The 16,902-nt window shown below is 37.6% G+C and overlaps 5 protein-coding genes across 7 annotated transcripts in view; 2 read left to right on the top strand and 3 right to left on the bottom strand.

Moving 5' to 3' along the window:
- The window catches only part of LOC100637953 (coiled-coil and C2 domain-containing protein 1-like), a 6,092-nt gene extending 955 nt beyond the window's left edge, over positions 1-5,137 (bottom strand). Inside the window, exons 1-6 of the mRNA XM_019994484.1 lie at positions 4,943-5,137; positions 4,642-4,865; positions 3,468-3,588; positions 3,067-3,405; positions 666-2,215; positions 270-537 (exon numbers count right to left, since the gene is read on the bottom strand). Of these exons, the coding sequence (XP_019850043.1) occupies positions 270-537; positions 666-2,215; positions 3,067-3,405; positions 3,468-3,588; positions 4,642-4,865; positions 4,943-5,036 (2,596 nt within the window). The 5' untranslated portion in view covers positions 5,037-5,137. The remainder of the gene's footprint in view (positions 1-269; positions 538-665; positions 2,216-3,066; positions 3,406-3,467; positions 3,589-4,641; positions 4,866-4,942) is intronic.
- A 39-nt stretch (positions 5,138-5,176) lies between these two features.
- LOC100637828 (ficolin-2-like) lies at positions 5,177-6,167 on the bottom strand. Its single transcript, XM_003385121.2, has 3 exons — positions 6,061-6,167; positions 5,904-6,007; positions 5,177-5,858 (listed from the first exon to the last, which is right to left on the bottom strand). Exons 1-3 carry the CDS (start codon positions 6,113-6,115, stop codon positions 5,307-5,309), a joined length of 711 nt encoding a protein of 236 aa, XP_003385169.2. The 5' UTR covers positions 6,116-6,167; the 3' UTR covers positions 5,177-5,306.
- A 548-nt stretch (positions 6,168-6,715) lies between these two features.
- LOC100637705 (TBC1 domain family member 15-like) lies at positions 6,716-11,548 on the bottom strand. Of its 3 annotated transcripts, none has more exons than XM_019994441.1 (14): positions 11,481-11,548; positions 11,201-11,378; positions 10,951-11,056; positions 10,132-10,344; positions 9,199-9,406; positions 8,811-8,940; positions 8,443-8,685; positions 8,249-8,386; positions 7,935-8,133; positions 7,763-7,879; positions 7,391-7,591; positions 7,241-7,338; positions 7,073-7,189; positions 6,716-7,012 (listed from the first exon to the last, which is right to left on the bottom strand). In XM_019994441.1, exons 2-14 carry the CDS (start codon positions 11,360-11,362, stop codon positions 6,851-6,853), a joined length of 2,094 nt encoding a protein of 697 aa, XP_019850000.1. In that variant the 5' UTR covers positions 11,363-11,378; positions 11,481-11,548; the 3' UTR covers positions 6,716-6,850. The 3 variants fall into 3 exon arrangements, with proteins under 3 accessions (XP_019850000.1, XP_019850001.1, XP_019849999.1); XM_019994442.1 differs by having other exon boundaries at positions 11,432-11,529; XM_019994440.1 differs by having other exon boundaries at positions 11,201-11,533.
- A 68-nt stretch (positions 11,549-11,616) lies between these two features.
- Positions 11,617-14,593, top strand: LOC100637579 (tumor susceptibility gene 101 protein-like). The gene is made up of 11 exons (XM_003385119.3): positions 11,617-11,725; positions 11,775-11,845; positions 11,901-11,985; positions 12,050-12,115; positions 12,215-12,378; positions 12,760-13,176; positions 13,479-13,643; positions 13,687-13,779; positions 13,826-13,962; positions 14,025-14,127; positions 14,209-14,593. The coding sequence occupies exons 2-11, from the start codon at positions 11,804-11,806 to the stop codon at positions 14,305-14,307; spliced, it is 1,371 nt and encodes a 456-aa protein (XP_003385167.1). The 5' UTR covers positions 11,617-11,725; positions 11,775-11,803; the 3' UTR covers positions 14,308-14,593.
- A 599-nt stretch (positions 14,594-15,192) lies between these two features.
- Positions 15,193-16,286, top strand: LOC100636823 (uncharacterized). Its single transcript, XM_003385113.3, has 5 exons — positions 15,193-15,264; positions 15,321-15,351; positions 15,403-15,482; positions 15,544-15,627; positions 15,685-16,286. The coding sequence occupies exons 1-5, from the start codon at positions 15,207-15,209 to the stop codon at positions 16,161-16,163; spliced, it is 732 nt and encodes a 243-aa protein (XP_003385161.1). The 5' UTR covers positions 15,193-15,206; the 3' UTR covers positions 16,164-16,286.
- Positions 16,287-16,902: the final 616 nt, after the last annotated feature.

Raw genomic sequence — 16,902 nt, 5'->3', positions numbered from 1 at the left:
CCCTAAAGACATAGGAGGAGAGGGGAAGGAGAGAGGAGAAAAGGGGGTGGATAAAGTAAGACATCAATACATGAAGAAAAGGCAAGGACTATACAATCTTATCTTATTATCAAAACTAGTTGTATGATATCATATCTACTCAAATGTCTTTGCCAGCCCTTTTCCCTTTCTTTCTCACCCTTCCACCCAACTACACTTACATGTACACCACCCTCTTTTATCCTCTCTTATCCACCCTCCCTCCCACCCTCCCTCCCTCCCTCCCTCACTCTCTCTTACTTGTTTTCTAATTCCTTTAATAGCAAGTAAGTCTCTCTGACAGGTGTCTGCCATGTTCTTGTATTGAGAGGCAGCTCCAAGGTTACCTAGTTTCTCGTAGACCTTAGCATTCTCTGAGCAAATGTCTTTCTGTTCTTCAAGTTGTTTCTCTATCAAATCAAACGTGTCCTCATCTCCTTCTTTGGCTTTCTCCAAGTGAGAGAGTACACCTTTACTGGCTGTTGCTTTACTTGGATCAGAATAAGGAGAGGGAGGGACCTACACATATACACATGAAAGGGCATAATAATAAAATAAAGGTCAAAGATATAAAATTGTGTACAATTCATATAAATTACAATACACTGTCTCAATAGCATATACAATATAGTGTACATATAACTCACTTGTGTCATATCAACAGGGTATCCACTCTCAGCAGCTGCTATCATTGGTTCAATACCTTTATAGTACCTAAGATAACCCAGTGCCTTTTCTTTATCTCCCTTAGCCTTTGCCTCTCTTGCTGCTCTTTGAAACTCGGCTCCTCTTTGCTTCAAAGCTCTAATCTGTCCCTCATTCACTGATAGCTTCACTCTACCCCCAGCACCTGAAGGCTGACTCACTCTAGAAGGAGGTAAGGATTGAGCTGGACGAGACTGAGCTCTAGGGGCAGAGGGTATGGGAGGGTAACCAGGTGGGGCAGGGAGCTCCTCAAAATTAACAAACTTCCCAGCCTTAGTGTCTCTGATGGCTTCCTCGTATTGTTTGATGATCCTTCCTAGTCTACGGACTCTTGAGGACTCTCCTTTATCTGATGCTAATTTCAATCCCTCCTTGTATTTATCTAGTCTTTGCTGGAGTCCTTCTAATGGAGTCTTTGGAACAGGAATACCAGGATCACTATCACCCTCTCCTCCTCCTCCTTGGGCTGATTGAGGGGCTGTACCCATGGCTGCTGGTGCTGGTGTGGCTGATTTGTATTTAGATATGTCATAGTTATAGTTAGAAGTAAAGCCGGGGGGAGGAGGGGGAGTACCAGATAGATCAATGGGCTGTCCTTGTTCGATACTCTTTATGGCTTTATCAAACTGAATAGCAACTGATCCGTATTGTTTGGTACCACTAGCGTCTCCTTTAGCTTTAGCTGATCGCACTGCTGTCATGTACTGATCCTTTCTCTCCCTTAGTACCAGTAATACTTGTTCTTTGGTGACAGGTCCACCCATACCAACAGGACGAACCATCTTTGTCGGTAAACTCTGAGTTGTTTCTCTAGGAGGCGTGACTACTGGGGGTGTGGCTGCTGAAGTAGCAGTGGGCGGAGTTTTTTGGACATTCTTTGACATGTCAAGTTGTGAGGCGAGCAGTTCCATGTCTTCTTCACTCAAATCAAACTCTGCAAATTCCGGAGTATCTAAATCAATTAGTCCAGGTGGGCGGGATGAAGCAGGCATGGTTTGAGGTTTTGGAGCTGGTGGGGGCGGAGCCTGAGGCTTTGGTTTCATTGGAACTGATTGGACCTTTGGAGGCGTGGCTTGAATGGGCGGAGGCCGAGTAGGTGTGGTCACAGGCTTATTCTGTTCTGGAAGACTAGCCATCATGGCCGCCATGTCTTCCTCTGATAAATTAAACTCGTCAAATTCAGGATCATCCAAATCAATCAAGTTGCCGGTTTGAGCGGGTGTGGTCTTTGAAACAGGTTTACTGCTAGTGGGTGTGGTCTGGTTCACCGGTACATTGATGACAGGTGGTATGGTCTCCATGTCAACATGGCGGCCACTTTTAGCATCTTTTTGAAGAGACGTCAAGGTTTCTACAGAGCGCTTGTACCTCCTTATTTTGCTTGAGTCTCCTGCAGTCTCGGCTGCCTTGAGTCCTTCCTGATACATCTTGAGTCTCTCTGATATCAGTGATATATCAGCAGAAGGTGTGGCCTTGGGGGCAGCTACCTCAGCTAGGGGGAAAATAATTATGAAAATAAAAGTAGATATAGTGATGTTTGTAATACTATTCAAGTGCAAAATAAATACAAATACTTTCACTATGGAAAATTAAGTGCATCATTATTTAAGGAAGACCAAAAAATTAAATCTAACTAGGCGAATGTAAAACATTAAGGGGCGAGCAAAATGATTAACATTTCGATTAGCAATATACAATGTCTATATAGACAATGATGTAGTGGCTATTAAACCTTGAATGTTGACTGATGTGAATATGATATCAATACACTAATGCAGAATTTGCATGGAAGGAATTTCATAGCTTCTAGCTTTGAGTGAAGAATCTCTGCAGTTATATAGATCTAGGATGGAAGATAGTTGGTCTCAGAAGCCAGAAGGAGACTCCATTTGTTGTCTTTGGGTGCGAAAAGACCTATCTCTAGCATTTCTATTGGACCTCCTCGCTCTTTTCTCCTCCTCAGTCTTGCTCCTTCTTAGCTCATTACAAAGAAGTCGACGAGCATCACAAGCATTTTCTTGTGAATTACTCATGCTTTAAGCTTCAGCTTCTCTTGTTTTTTGAATACTCTTGAACTCCTCTCGTCCAGTGATTACTGAAGTTGCTCTTTGTTTTTGCACGTGGTACCGTAATTATCAAAATTATCATTTTAAAATGTGTGATTATTTTTTATAGACGCATAAATAGGAGTGACGTACGTGTACAAACAAACAAACAGACATACTCGACTCGACTATGTGGGGCTCGCTTTTGCTCGCCCCAATAAATTTTGCAATCGTGTACCAATATTATATTATAGAGTGACTCAAGGTGGGCATTAAATAGAGCATCAAATATCCCTACCTTTTCCTTTATCAGTGGAGATGCCAGCCCATTCCGCCAACTCAGCAAACTCGTCATCATCAACCTTTTCTGTTTGGGGTTTTCCCTTTGAAGCCAAACTACCACTCCCACTAGCTCCCCCTCCTCCTCCTCCACCCGACGGTACAAAAACCTCAGGAGGTAGTTCCTCCATGTTGACCCTCTTCCCTGCCTTCAGGTCCTTCACCATTTCATTCATTGAGCCAATGGCTCTCTCATACCGTCTCACTTTACTAGTCTCTCCTTTAGCTTTAGCAGCAGCAGAGGCTGATCTATAAGCACTCAACCTCTCGTTGACTATCTGTAAGTTATTTGATGAACCTAAGCAGAGAAAGAAAAAGAGAGAGAATGATATTTGGCTATAAATATTATTTATTATTTACTAGTTTTTCCAGCTGGTTTGACAGGAGCAGGAGGAGTAGGTTTCTGTCTAACAGGAGGCCTTTCTACTGTAATCTCCATGGAATCATCAGCACCTTCATCATCATCATCTTCCATTCCTTCCTATTAAACGGAAAAAAATATGTAATAGTATTTTAAATACCATCAAATACAACACACAATGCAATTTACATTTTCTGATACACATTTGAAGTTCTGTTGCACACTAAATGTGTACAAACTTTGAGCTGATTCCAATCAAAACTGGATTTTTAATGAATTTTCAAACTTGCTCCAAAATCTGGCCAAAACCCTGTACTATAGTGCAGGGTCATTGGCCAAATTTCGGCAAAAACGACTAGGAGAGATTTCCTCAGTTTTATTACATTTTCTGATGCATATACATGTACTTAAGTTGTATATCAAGTTTGAGTTGATTTCAATCAAAACTGGATTTTTTTTACAAATTTTAAAGTTGCTAAAAATTGGGCCAAAGTCCCTGTACTGTAGTACAGGGATCTTAGCCAAATTTTGCCAAAAATGAAAAGGAGAAAATTTTCCACTTTTATAATTTTTTTCTGATACATATACATGTATTTATGTTGTGTATCAAGTTTGAGCTGATTCCAATCAAAACTAGATTTGTTATGAATTTTCAAAGTTGCTTAAAAATCGGGCGAAAGACCCTGTACTATAGTACAGGGTCGTTGGCCAAATTTCACCAAAAATGGCTAGGAAAGAATTTCTAATTTTTATTACATTTTCTGATGCATATACATGTATTTATGTTGTGTAGAAAGTTTGAGCTGATTCCAATCAAAACTAGATTTGTTATGAATTTTCAAAGTTGCTTTAAAATCGGGTGAAAGACCCTGTACTATAGTACAGGGTCGTTGGCCAAATTTCACCAAAAATGACTAAGAAAGAATTTCTAATTTTTATTACATTTTCTGATGCATATACATGTACTTATGTTGTGTAGAAAGTTTGAGCTGATTCCAATAGAGTTTGAATTTTTTATCAATAGTTTCTAATGCTCAAAAATTAAGCCAAAGATCATGTACTACATGTGTACATGTATAATGATAGTATAGGGTCATTGGCCTAATTTCTACACAAGAGCCCAGCAGTATCTTCTACTAGTACAATGTGTGCATATAATAATAATCAACCCACCAGTTCAGCTAATAGATCAGCATCGTCAACATCCATATCATCATCTTCATCATCATCACCCTCTCCAGTCTCCTCTCCCAGTTTGTGAGCTGATGACAGCATCTTATCAATATCAGCTAACGAGGCTCCTCCTCCTCCACTGCTGCTTCCTTTCTTTTTGCCCTTACTCACTCCACCACCTGTCATGGCTAGTAATTCCGCCTCTAAATCCTCATCATTGAACTCTAGTATAAACATAATGGGAGGAGAAAGAGGAGGGGTATTGGATAAAGTGAGGTTCTCTTTTACTGTCTTCTCTAACCTGGCATCCCTCCAACGCCAAGAAACGAGGCCAGTCCCCCGCCACCCTTTGGTTTCTCTCCTCTATCTTTCTTCTTATCCTTCCTACCAGGCATTTTGCTCGAGATTTTGCTCTATTTCTTGTATCAGGCTCTCAAGTTATGCACCATAAGTCACGTGACTTGGTACAGCCACGCCTCCATATGCTCCCGCCTCCAAAAACAATTTTAAATTCATTTTAAAGAAAGACTCAATGATAATAATAATTTTTTATCATTAAAAATAAAATAATATTATTATCATAAACTACATGATGACCTAGACAAATCTACTATTAGTCTAAGCAGAAACTACAGTGTTCAGCATGAGATTTAGCATGACAAGACTTAATGCCTTAATACTTTCATTTCCGTAATCCTCAAAGAGTAATTGATACCCCTCCAGCTACTCCAATTGACTCCATTTCCATTTGAAGGATGATGGCCAGCCAAATACAAGCCATTTAGATTTGAGTTATGGCAGGAAGAATACCACCATGCTCCTCGAGATGCAAAAGCACAATTGACGGTTTGACTATCATCATTGTCTTGATCACGAGTGGTGAATCTCTTACCATTGTGCTGAGTCAAGCTATCTCCAGCATTGCCAATGTAATAACCTGATACTTTTAATGAATACTTCTCATCTGCACCTTTCAAACTAAATTTAGAATAGACCGCATGAGTTTTTACTCCTGCGAAATCTTCCATGTAAATACGTAGGCTAGTGTTGAAGCTTTTGGTGAGACGGTGTATTTTATCGAGTCCCAGCCAGAACTCTCCCCTGAGGTCTCCAAAACCTTTCAAGTAATTGGCCCAATCTTGATAGAAGTTGACTGTACCATCCATTCTCCTTTGAAAGACAGTATACCCAACACCCAAGCTCATATCACAGTAAACCTGCATAATACATAATAATCATTAGAGATGGTTGTATGTATATACCTCAAAAGCAGGTAAATGATCAGGTTTTATGGTGTAAACACCACTACAGTTTTGACCATTTTCGTGCAACTCCTTGCAATCTTTTGCAATTGTGTTATTACAACCTATTATGAATAAAATAACATGAAATATGAAGTTAAATCTTGCATATAGCTACTTTTAGCAGAAGCAAAGATCCCAAATATGCAAAGCAGCAGGAACAAAGACTTCATTTTCCTTTGTAGATGATAATACAGTCAAATTTCTTTATGATACTGACGTGATTGTTGCTTTCTTAGCTTTCTACTTTTATACTGAGACATGTTTGTTTATAATACTGAAAGTATGAAGCATAACTAATTACATAATGGTGTTCATGAGCTTGTCCCGATGTCCATGTTTATGCTTTAATGTCACCTTCAGTATGAGAATTTTTTGGTTAACTCATGATCAAAGTATCTTGGCTCCTGTTTTGATTTCAGTAATGCAATCATATGCTCAAAATTTTCTGGCTTGAGCTTGTGTAATGTTTTAATAATTCCGTAACAGCCATAGGTGTAGAAGTGTAATTGGATGTTGTTGCTAATGCAAACCTTGCAAATGTAATGTTATTCACGTATTTTTGTGACAAACAAGCAAGCAGCACTATGAATGCTGAAGCAAATCAATGGCACAGACAACTAATTTCATTCACTCATACACTGAAACCAAGAGCCCATTTTAAATTGATCTAATGAGTGACTTACTGCAAAATGCCATGAAGTCACATAATCTTCAACTTTTGTAAGGAAATTAGTTCTTGTGCCATATATAAACTAAGCTGCTGCTAATGCAAATATAACATCAGATTAGGAACTTTTATTAAAAAGTAAAGAAAACAAGAAATTCAGTCACTCTCTCTGTTTGACCTTATCATAATAAATATATATATTTGCAACAGAAAAGGATTAAAAACAATAATCAAGTGTTCATTTAGCTGAAGGAAAAGTGAAAGGAGGAGGAAGAGGCTGTCTGACCAAAGGCTGCAACTCTTCAGGTAAATGATCTACAGCTCCTACTTGACGACAAATACTCTCAGCTTTCTCTAACAACTCTTCTAATTGAAGATTCTTTGACAGACCATTTATATGCTAAAAATTAAATAATAATAGTAAACTTCATCTCTTTTCCTCCCTCCCTCTCTGACTAACAGCAATAATGTCACTGAAGTCAAATTTAGGATCCATCATGTTATTCCTTTCTTTCTCAATGATAGCAAGTGCAAAGAACAACGGATAATCAGGTGACAAATGAAGTGTCCAAAAAACCTATTAATAAATGGTAATTAATGACTACTACACACACTATATTAGACAGACCTCCCATAAGATCATGAGATCTGAGAACTGGAATTCTCTTTTGAAATCAACGAGAAGCCATCGAAATGAGAGATACAGGTTGTTGGAGTCTTTCTCTCCTTATTATTATAACAAAGCTCAGTCTCATTTTTAGTATAAAATTCTACTTACCCAAATACTTGTAGAATTCAGGATCAGATACCTTAAGCAACGTTCGTAGTTGCTTGATACGCAATCTCATGAATTCTTGTGTGATCTCAAATCGGTCATGTATCATGTCCATCAGTCCAACGAAACACCAAAAGGAATCAACCTCATTCTCCATAATGGCTAATATCACTGAGAGGAGGTCACTCATTCCTTGTACATAACCTGAACAACATAAGAAATAAGATCAAAAGAACACCAGTAGTACTTATGTAGGTACTACGTAGGTACATGTACATGCACAAGTACATTTTATTCATTCAAACTCTATTATTTCACTAACATTTTTCTTTTCCCTCCCTCCCAATACAAGCAAATTTTACATGGGGTCTTTACCAAGGTCCATGTTGTACATTATATAAGTTTTCAAAATGTTCTGCAGCTGCTTCAACTGCGGACTACTGACACTGTGAAACAACTCCACATCACGATCAGTACGAATAACATCTTTTTCTGCATAGAATTAAAGTGCAATTTAACAACATAAAATTATTTTTCTTTGTCTTACCAACAAGGTTTCTAAGTTCTCTCCAGCGAGCAAAGTTAGCTTCCTGCTGAGGAAGGAACGACTCCCATTGCTTCTTCATTATTTCATATTCTCTTTCTTTTGCCTTCTGTTCCTCCATCCTCTCAATATCGGTTGCACCAAATCTGAAATATCCCAACAAATACTTCCATACCTCACGTCTTATTGAATGATCAATACTCTGAGAGAGAAAAATGAGAGAAAAAAGAAAAAGGGATAATTTTGATGGTGTATGTACATGTACAACTACATATATGCAAGGAATAAATTAAGAGAGAGAGAGAGGGGAGACTGACTCCAGCAAATACTCTTGCACGAAACTTCTCTTCATTTTCTTTAGAGACGCGTCCATCAATCTCTCTATAGCTCTCCCATTCTTCCCGAGATAACGGAGGTAGGCGTGGCCTCGGGGGAAGACGAGGAGGTAGCTGACCCTAAAAATTCATTAACAATAATATCAAGAATGATAAAAATAAGGATAGTACATTACCTGTAAATTTGTGACGATTTGAAAATCTGATATAAGAGACTGCTCAGGTGTAGCAACATCAGGTTTACTCTTTGCAATGTTACCTCCTGTCTCAATGTCCTTACAAGTGATGGTTGATATCTCTTCCTCTTCATCGTTGGTCTCCACTGGTCTCCTCTCCAGTAACTGCTCACTGTCTGGTGGTAGGAATGTGTTTCGGACTATCTTACCAAGATCTTGTACAAGAGCCCTTGGGAATGAACTCTGTATGTGTGTGTGCGTGCACAATAGTTAATGATTGAATCATAATCTTTGCTCTCTATTTTTTATCTCTCTTTCTTTTTCTTCGTCTTCCATACAATACTCTCTCCCTCTCTCTCTTCCCTTACTCCTCTTCCACTGAGAGTGATATGGTAAGGTAGGTGTGGTTTATGGCCAGAAGGGGGTGGGGTTTTCTTTCGGCTCATCTCAACGACAGGATTCTTCTCAACACGAATAATTCTATTATCTTTACCATCCCTAAAATAATAAAATTAGAAACAAAATGTCAGCATAAAACAAATTAACAAAATGTTTTTTCATTTTTCAAGTTGCTCAAAATAATAGAGTACATGTACAATTCATAAAAAAACAGCTAGGATAAAATTCTCAATTTTAATGATACATACACATATACATGTTTTTAAGTTATCATTACGGTATCTTGATTATGCTATTCACAATAAATATGGAGAAAAAACAAACATTCAGGGAAACATCCAAAAATCCCATACATACCTCACTAAGTATAGGAACCGTTGCATTGATTGCAGGAGTCCTGCTGTTCCTCCATCATGAAATGAAAGTGTTGGCAGTTCCTTCCCATCTTTTAGGAAGAAGGTGAGTCTGGTACCCTCACGTCTGTTGGTCTCACGGACCATTTTCAATTGAGAGAGACTGAAACTAACTGGACTTGTTTTAGATGATGCAATCACAGGAGAAGAGCCTACAGCAATAAATAATACAGTGCAGTGCAACTTCTCTTAACAATAAACACTCTCTATAGTGGGCACCTCTACTGGTGTAGCAATAAAAGACCAGGGTTTCCCATAGGATTTTGTTACAATACTAAAAATCTCTGGACATACTGTATAGGGGCTTTATTTTGTTGGTATAAAATTTTGCGAATTTGTCCAGATTTGCCTTTTGTTGGTACAAATTTTCGCGAATCTACCTTCTGCAGCCATTTTTCCTAGTGTGCCACACCTCTTTTGTGGAATTTAATTTCGCAAATTTAATGAAAAAGCGAAATTCGTGAAATTTATTTCCAGTGAAATATAACCCCTATACGGTAGTACAGGGTCTTCAGCCAAATTTCAACAAAAATGGTTAGGAGAGATTTCTCCATTTTCTGATGCGTATACATGTACTTATATTGCATAGAAAGTTTGACCTGATTCTGATCAAATTGAATTTTAAAAGTACATGTACACAATGGACTGTATTGTAGTGCTTGTAAGTTCATGAAGCATCCTGTTTAGCTCACTTAACATGCTTTGTGGGAAACCCTGCCAAAGGACACCTAAGGCAAATCTTACATGTATATGCTGTATAGGGTCCACTATACTATGTAGTACAGTATATGCATATGCAGTACAACACATTCACATACAAGTACATGCACATACAAGGACAATATTCATATCACATTGTGATCTTCTCATATCATACCTCCTTTGGCTCCTCCTACTTTCTGTTCTCCCTCATTCCCGACCTTATACCTGACAGAAGGACTCCCTTTACTACCACCATTTTTATTGTTCCTAGTAGGAGAAGTAGCAGTTGCAGCTGTGGGTAGAATAGGATCAGGTGGTTTGAGATCAAGCTTAGGATAGATACTGGGATAAGTGCATTCATGTTCATCAACAATAACTGGAACCTCATCTAAAAAAAAGAAATATAAACTTGTAATTAAACAAGCGTATTAGTGTAAAAATATTCCTATAATTGTTTTCACCACCTTGCAAGTACAACTAGGTTCTTATTAAGACTTATAAAGGTTCTCTCTACCTTCTAATGCTTCTAGAGAAGTCTTTAGACAGTATCTCTATGTTCTTTCGCTGTTAGAAAGCTCATAACTTTGTCCCATGTGCAAGCCGCCATCTTGTTTGCCGTGACCACACCCACTTACGTAGCGTGGGCGGGTGGTTGCTAAGGCATGTTATTTCTCCAATACAACATGTATAGAAGAAATGTAAGTGTTGACATACAAATATATATATATCGCACGTGGGTGAAATCAATTATAGGAACGACCTGGGGGCTTCGCCCCCAGGTCGTAAAAATACAAATGTACTTTTGATAAAAATAAGAAACTAAAACTAGATTAGATTTTTTTTAAATTAGAAATATGATTGTGAATAGAAATCCCATTCAATAAAGTGCCATTTAAATCATGCCACACTGAAGGACAACTTGCTAACAAAGCAACACAACTGGTGCAATATGTACAATGTTATCATGTGATAATGTGCACGTCACTTGACTTACACGGCTCGTCTATGATTGTCCAGCCATCAGACTCAGAGGAGAAGAGACAGGCGACATCTTGATAGCTTAATTCCAGAGGATCCCACACCAGTAAATTATCTGATTCCTGGATAGAGAAGATTACATGTATATGCACATTACAAAAAACAGTGACAATAGTGCATTTAGTAGAATAAACAGGAAAAAGAAAGCAAACAAAAAACCAATTATGCATGAACATTTACATGTACATGTATATACATACATGTACCTTTTTCACAATCCTAACAAATCCATTAATCTTCAGTTCAAACCCGGTAGCTGACAGCTCTGCTGGTATGTATATAAACACATTCTTTACTTCGTGGACTATGTCTTTGGCCGGGTAAGGGGCTACTGGCTCCACATTCACATTGGGGACACCTTTCTCCATCTTTAAAAGCTAAAGCCTGGAGGTTATGAACAGAGAATCTATAGAATCTCCTGTTGTTTGCTTAAGTACTTGTCTTAAGAATACAGAGCTAGGACAGGGATAGTTTAAATTAGCTTACTCGAGCAGCTTTGGCAATTAAAAAGGCGAGAGGTCACATGTGTGTCTTGTGTTGTGTGTTGCTGTATCATTAATTTTTAGAAAGTGGGTGTGATTTTAGTTATTAAAAACTTAATTTAAAATGACGTAGTGTGGGCGGGTATGCACGTGACTTTACAGTAGGTGTGGCTTATTACATCTTTGCATACTTGTTCATCTCTCCTCCATTCGAGCCTCCATTTTTGCTGAGATTCTTCTCCTAGAAAGGTAAGAGGAAGTCTGTTGTCTTTAAATTTCATGTCACTCTTCCTATTAGCCTAGTTGTCTTAGGTCAGGAGGCAGAAAATGGCTGTGAACTTAAAAGACATCAAGTCACACATGAAAGGGGTTAGTGAGGCCATCAAAATAACTTCTTATGTGTGGTATATTTTATGTTACACAGTATCCGTTAATGGATCCTGCTGCTAGGGATGTACAAGCATCTCTGCAGCATTACAAAGATCTTAAAATAGGAAGTGAAAATTATAGTATGTTCATAGTATAATCATATAATGTATACACACGTCATGGTGTGTGTATTTTCTCTTTCAGTTCACCATGATGGACGTAAGGAGTTGTTATTCAGATTAAAAGGGACCATTCCTGTTTCTTTTAGAGGTACTTAATGAGAGAATACTGGTCTAACTTTTTCTCTCTGTCTCACTCTTTTTCTCTTCCTCCTCACTCTGTCCCTATTACCCCTCTCTGTTCCTCAAGGCAGTACTTATAATATTCCTATTATTATTTGGGTTCAAAGGACACACCCAAAAATCAATCCAATAGTTTTTGTCACGCCCACTCCAGAGATGAGTATTAATCCGTCTCGTTTTGTTGATCACAGTGGGCGTGTTTACCTACCATATATATCTGAATGGAAGCAGGTTTGTATTTAAGAACACATCACACAATAGTTACTGAATAGTTTAGTTGTATTGCTTGTTGGGTAAACTCTGTCAGTTATATTAGTTATGTAATAAATATAGCCTTTTGGAAGAACCTCAATTGCCACCAGAAATCAGCCTAAAGTCATGTTGCCCCTCGTGGCGTTTATTTGCATCCAGCTTTTATTTAAGGAAATACGTAATGTCAGTATTGCATTCCTTGAAGTCATGGACCGACTTGCTGCATTGCCATACATGTACAATATGTGCACTGTACATGTACATGTATGTCTATTTACAGATGTACATGTCGTATGAGTATCATGATCTCTCTATAAAAAATAATGTCTATGATGTCTGTGTCTCTCTCTCTTTTGACAGGGTAAAAGCGATTTAACTGCATTACTTCAAATATTATGTGTCACGTTTGCTGAAAATATTCCAGTCTACAGTCGTCAACAGGCTGCTGCTGGCTACAATCCACCCGGCTCTTACCGCCCACCATCAGCAGGGGGTGGAGCTTACAGACCACCACACCCACCACAACCTCAACCAGGATATAATCCCTATCCTCAAGCACAGCACCCACCCTATCCACAACCAGGTGGTCAGCCAGGGTATCCAGGACCAACCCCTTACCCTGTACAGGCCTCAATGCCAACCCCTGGTGGATACCAACCGCAACCAGCTCCTTATCCAACCGGAGGATATAATCAACCTCCTTATCCCTCACCACAGGGTCACCCTGGAGGAGGGTATCCTCCCGGCCCAAGTGGGTACATCCCTCCTTATCCTCAGGTATGGATATGGCTCTAGTGAATTTAATATGTGAACGTGTAATTGGATTATGATGAATAAATATTGTATGTCATTATTGATTAAAGTGTATTAGTAGTTAGTACAGTGTATGTGTCCTTGGTGTGAGTTCAGGCAACTATTCATAATTAAGTCAAATATTCATTGAAAATTGTGTTAATTAATCTAACATTCAGAGGTAACATTCAGAGGTTGTTAGCCTATGACAACTTATAGGAATGATCTATAATAATTATATTAATATTAACATATAATGTATTTATTTATTTTTTGTTTTCTATTAGCCTGGTGGTGTTGTTAATGCTCAGCCTCAGATGTCAGCGGAGGAGGAGAGGAGAAAGAAAGAGGAAGAAGAAAGAGAGAGAGCCAAAGAGAATAGGATCAGTCTGGAGAGTGCTGTTGAGGACAAGATAAAGAGACAACTCCAGAATATCATGGAACGTGCTGAGGTAACGTCAGGTGATGGTCACATGACTTTTAGATGATTAATAGGACGAGATGAAGGCATTGAATGACACACAGAAAAAATTGAAAGATAATAATGAGAAACTGACTAAAATGTTAAGGGAAATGGAGACAAAACAAGTGAGAAAGAGATTGTAGTTGAAATTCTTTCACCTTCTATCTATAGAATGAGGTTAATTCTAGTATCGATACACTAAGACAGAAAACTGCTGAGGTTGATAGCATAATAGAATATCTTGAAAGTCAACCAGACGAATTTAATATTGACGAAGCTGTAGTTGCTACAAACCCAGTCCACAATCAGTAAGAGATTGATAATTACTAGTTATGATTGTCACTTATCAATAAATTTCCTTCTAATGTAGAATATTGAGACTGTATGCCGAAGAGAATGCTATTGATGATACTATCTATTACTTAGGAGAAGCTTTAAGGAGAGGAGTCATCACTTCAGAAGCATTCTTAAAGGTACAATTTATAGCCTATAACGCAAGGCATATCTCAATCATAATGCTAGTACACTTTATATTTATAATATCTCTCCTTTAGCATGTTAGAGATTTATCCAGAAGACAGTTTATGGCCAGGGCTACAATTATAAAGGCCAGAGAAGCTTCAAAACTCCCACCACATGGGATACCAGGATGAACTAGTCTAATACAATAATATACCATCATATCATAATGAGAGAATGTTTTACTAATAATTTATTATATGCATATAGTTACTATTGTCATTGTATTATACATTATGATGTTTGTGACTTAATTTTCAGTACATAATTGTTTTTAGTTGTGCTTTCAGAAACTATTGCATGTATTTTTGAATAATTATTTGTTGTTATTATTATCATCATTATTATTATTACTTTTGTTCTCTGTTTCTGCACCTGTATTGATCTATTCAAATTATTATTGAAAGATTATTTATGATACCAAGAGTGGATAATTATTTATGATACTTATTATACCAAACAACTTGTTTTTGGCACCTTGTTCACACCTTGAGGTGTGAAGTTGCACAATTGCTAATAAAATTTGGGCTTCATTTGCATTTTCCAGCAGCACAATGTCTAAGCAAGACTACCCATATAGGTGTATCTACACTCTACAGCACATACAGAGCTCCTCAGTGAAGACACTACAAACAAAGGCAATAGCTCTAATTAATATGTAACGCATCAAGAGGAGGTAATGTACTTTTGGTAAATGTAAAAATGAATCTATAGTACAGTAGATCTAATTGACTCTTATTTTTAAAATATAGATTTTGACTAAATAAATTATTTTGATTCATTAATGAAAATAAAATCTTTTTGTAGTGAATAGCTCGATTGTTAGTTCTAAAAATCGTTATCACAAAATTGCAATTATGATAGCATAGTGTACTATCTATTTGTGCTAGACTATGATAATTAACAGAGCCAGACCATGCAAACATTTGTAACGAGTCTCTTAATGTGTCTAGTGCCTAATATTCATTTGAAGAGTGTTCAGGCTATATAAGAAGGTGCTTTTCAATGCAGCGAGCAAGGAAGGGAAATCACGATGAAAACTCTTTTATTCTTTTTTATGACTCTCAGTGTTCACGTTCTGGCTATGCCAGGTATGTCAGTAGCTGTATGTGTTAATGTATGTTCATTGTATGTCATATCTATATAGGGACAAGGTCTTACCACCATGATCATTACAGGTAAAACTATAATGTATATAATAAAGCAAAAGCTATTGATATGTCTTTTAGAAACAGAAATGAAGTTATGAACACAATCAAAGTAATGTCACCACCACAAGGCACAGCACTCGTCTCTGATAATTATAAAAGTACATACTTTCTATTTATGTTGAATTAAGACTCTGTCCTAACGTATTTTTCTTTTTAAAGGTATTCTGGATAACATTAAAGTTGAAGTTAATGGAACTGAAATTTGTGTCTACTACTTACTAGTCAAGCTTGGCTGTGTTGATAGTAATTAAGGCTCTTGCAAGTGTATATATTGCATATTGTAAATTAATTTTTTTCTAGTTCACAAAGCATGTGGAATAAAGGTTGGTCCAGTAACTATTGGTTGTGCTGATGATGAGGAGAACTATCTTGGATTATGCTATAAGAAGTGCTCTCTTCTTGCTAGTGCAGATTTTCCATTACGCACAGCAACAAACACATGCGCAAAGGATGGATGTGATGAAGATGAAGAAAATGATGCTGGTCTGTGCTATCCAAAATGCAAAGAAAACTACATGGGAGTTGCTACAGTTTGCTGGGGATACTGTAGCTATTTCTGTGGGCCCGAGTATGATGACATGGGCCTATACTGCTACCAGTGGTGGCCACCAAAGAGCTGTTACAAGCCAAGGTATGATAGAGGTGCTGGTACCTTACCTTACAAACCCTGGACTAATGGAATGGGATGCAATGGGTTTGGTGTGAATAATCAAGGAGGATGTGCTAAGATTGATATCTCTGGTAAAGTTCCCATTGATCTTGGATGCAACAAGCAATGAACTGGTCTAATGTAATAAGTGCATGCATGAAGAAGCAATATAGGACTTTTTATTAATTAAATATTTTTGTTAGGACTATTTTTTGATGCTTCTCTTTTCATGCAACTCTTTTCTAAACAATAATTACTGAAACCTCATGAATCAATAATAGTGCAGTCTTTATGCCTAGCTGCAAGAGTACCTAATATTATGTACTCTTGGTAGCAGCAAGCAGAAACTTCAGCTTTCACTTCCAATGTTTAAAACAATTGCACCAGGGGCTCTGATTGTTCCAATTATCTTGCTATACAAACACGCTAACATTACTTACGTAATCAAGTGATTAAAATATAATGTAAGTTATTAGCATTAACAACAAAATATTTACAACTAAGAAGTAGTCGAAAATGAAACTAAAATTAAGAAGTAGTAGAAGTGAGGAAGTGAGTGTTTGTGAATTATAGTTTAAGGACTGGTCTGGCTGCTGCCCTCAGTTTGAGTAGTTTCCTTATTCGTCTCACAAGCGCTTCAATGAAACTAATCATTGATAGCTCTTCATTCAGTGACATATAGTCCTAAGAAAGAGAAATGAAGGATGGATTTCTAGTATCTAATCTTGGTATTGGCTTGCCTCATTCACATCAAGGAGTTTCTTAAAGAATGAATCGTTTAATGAGCTAACAGCATTTAACTTCAACTAGAGGACAGAAACAAAAAAATTAATATCATGCTTTTAAGGAATAGAACAAAAGGAAATTAT

Source organism: Amphimedon queenslandica, unplaced genomic scaffold (assembly GCF_000090795.2).
Source record: "Amphimedon queenslandica unplaced genomic scaffold, v1.1 AMPQUscaffold_13472, whole genome shotgun sequence".
In the NCBI taxonomy this organism is placed as follows: Eukaryota; Metazoa; Porifera; class Demospongiae; order Haplosclerida; family Niphatidae; genus Amphimedon; species Amphimedon queenslandica.
This window is presented reverse-complemented; position numbering and strand designations above follow the sequence as displayed.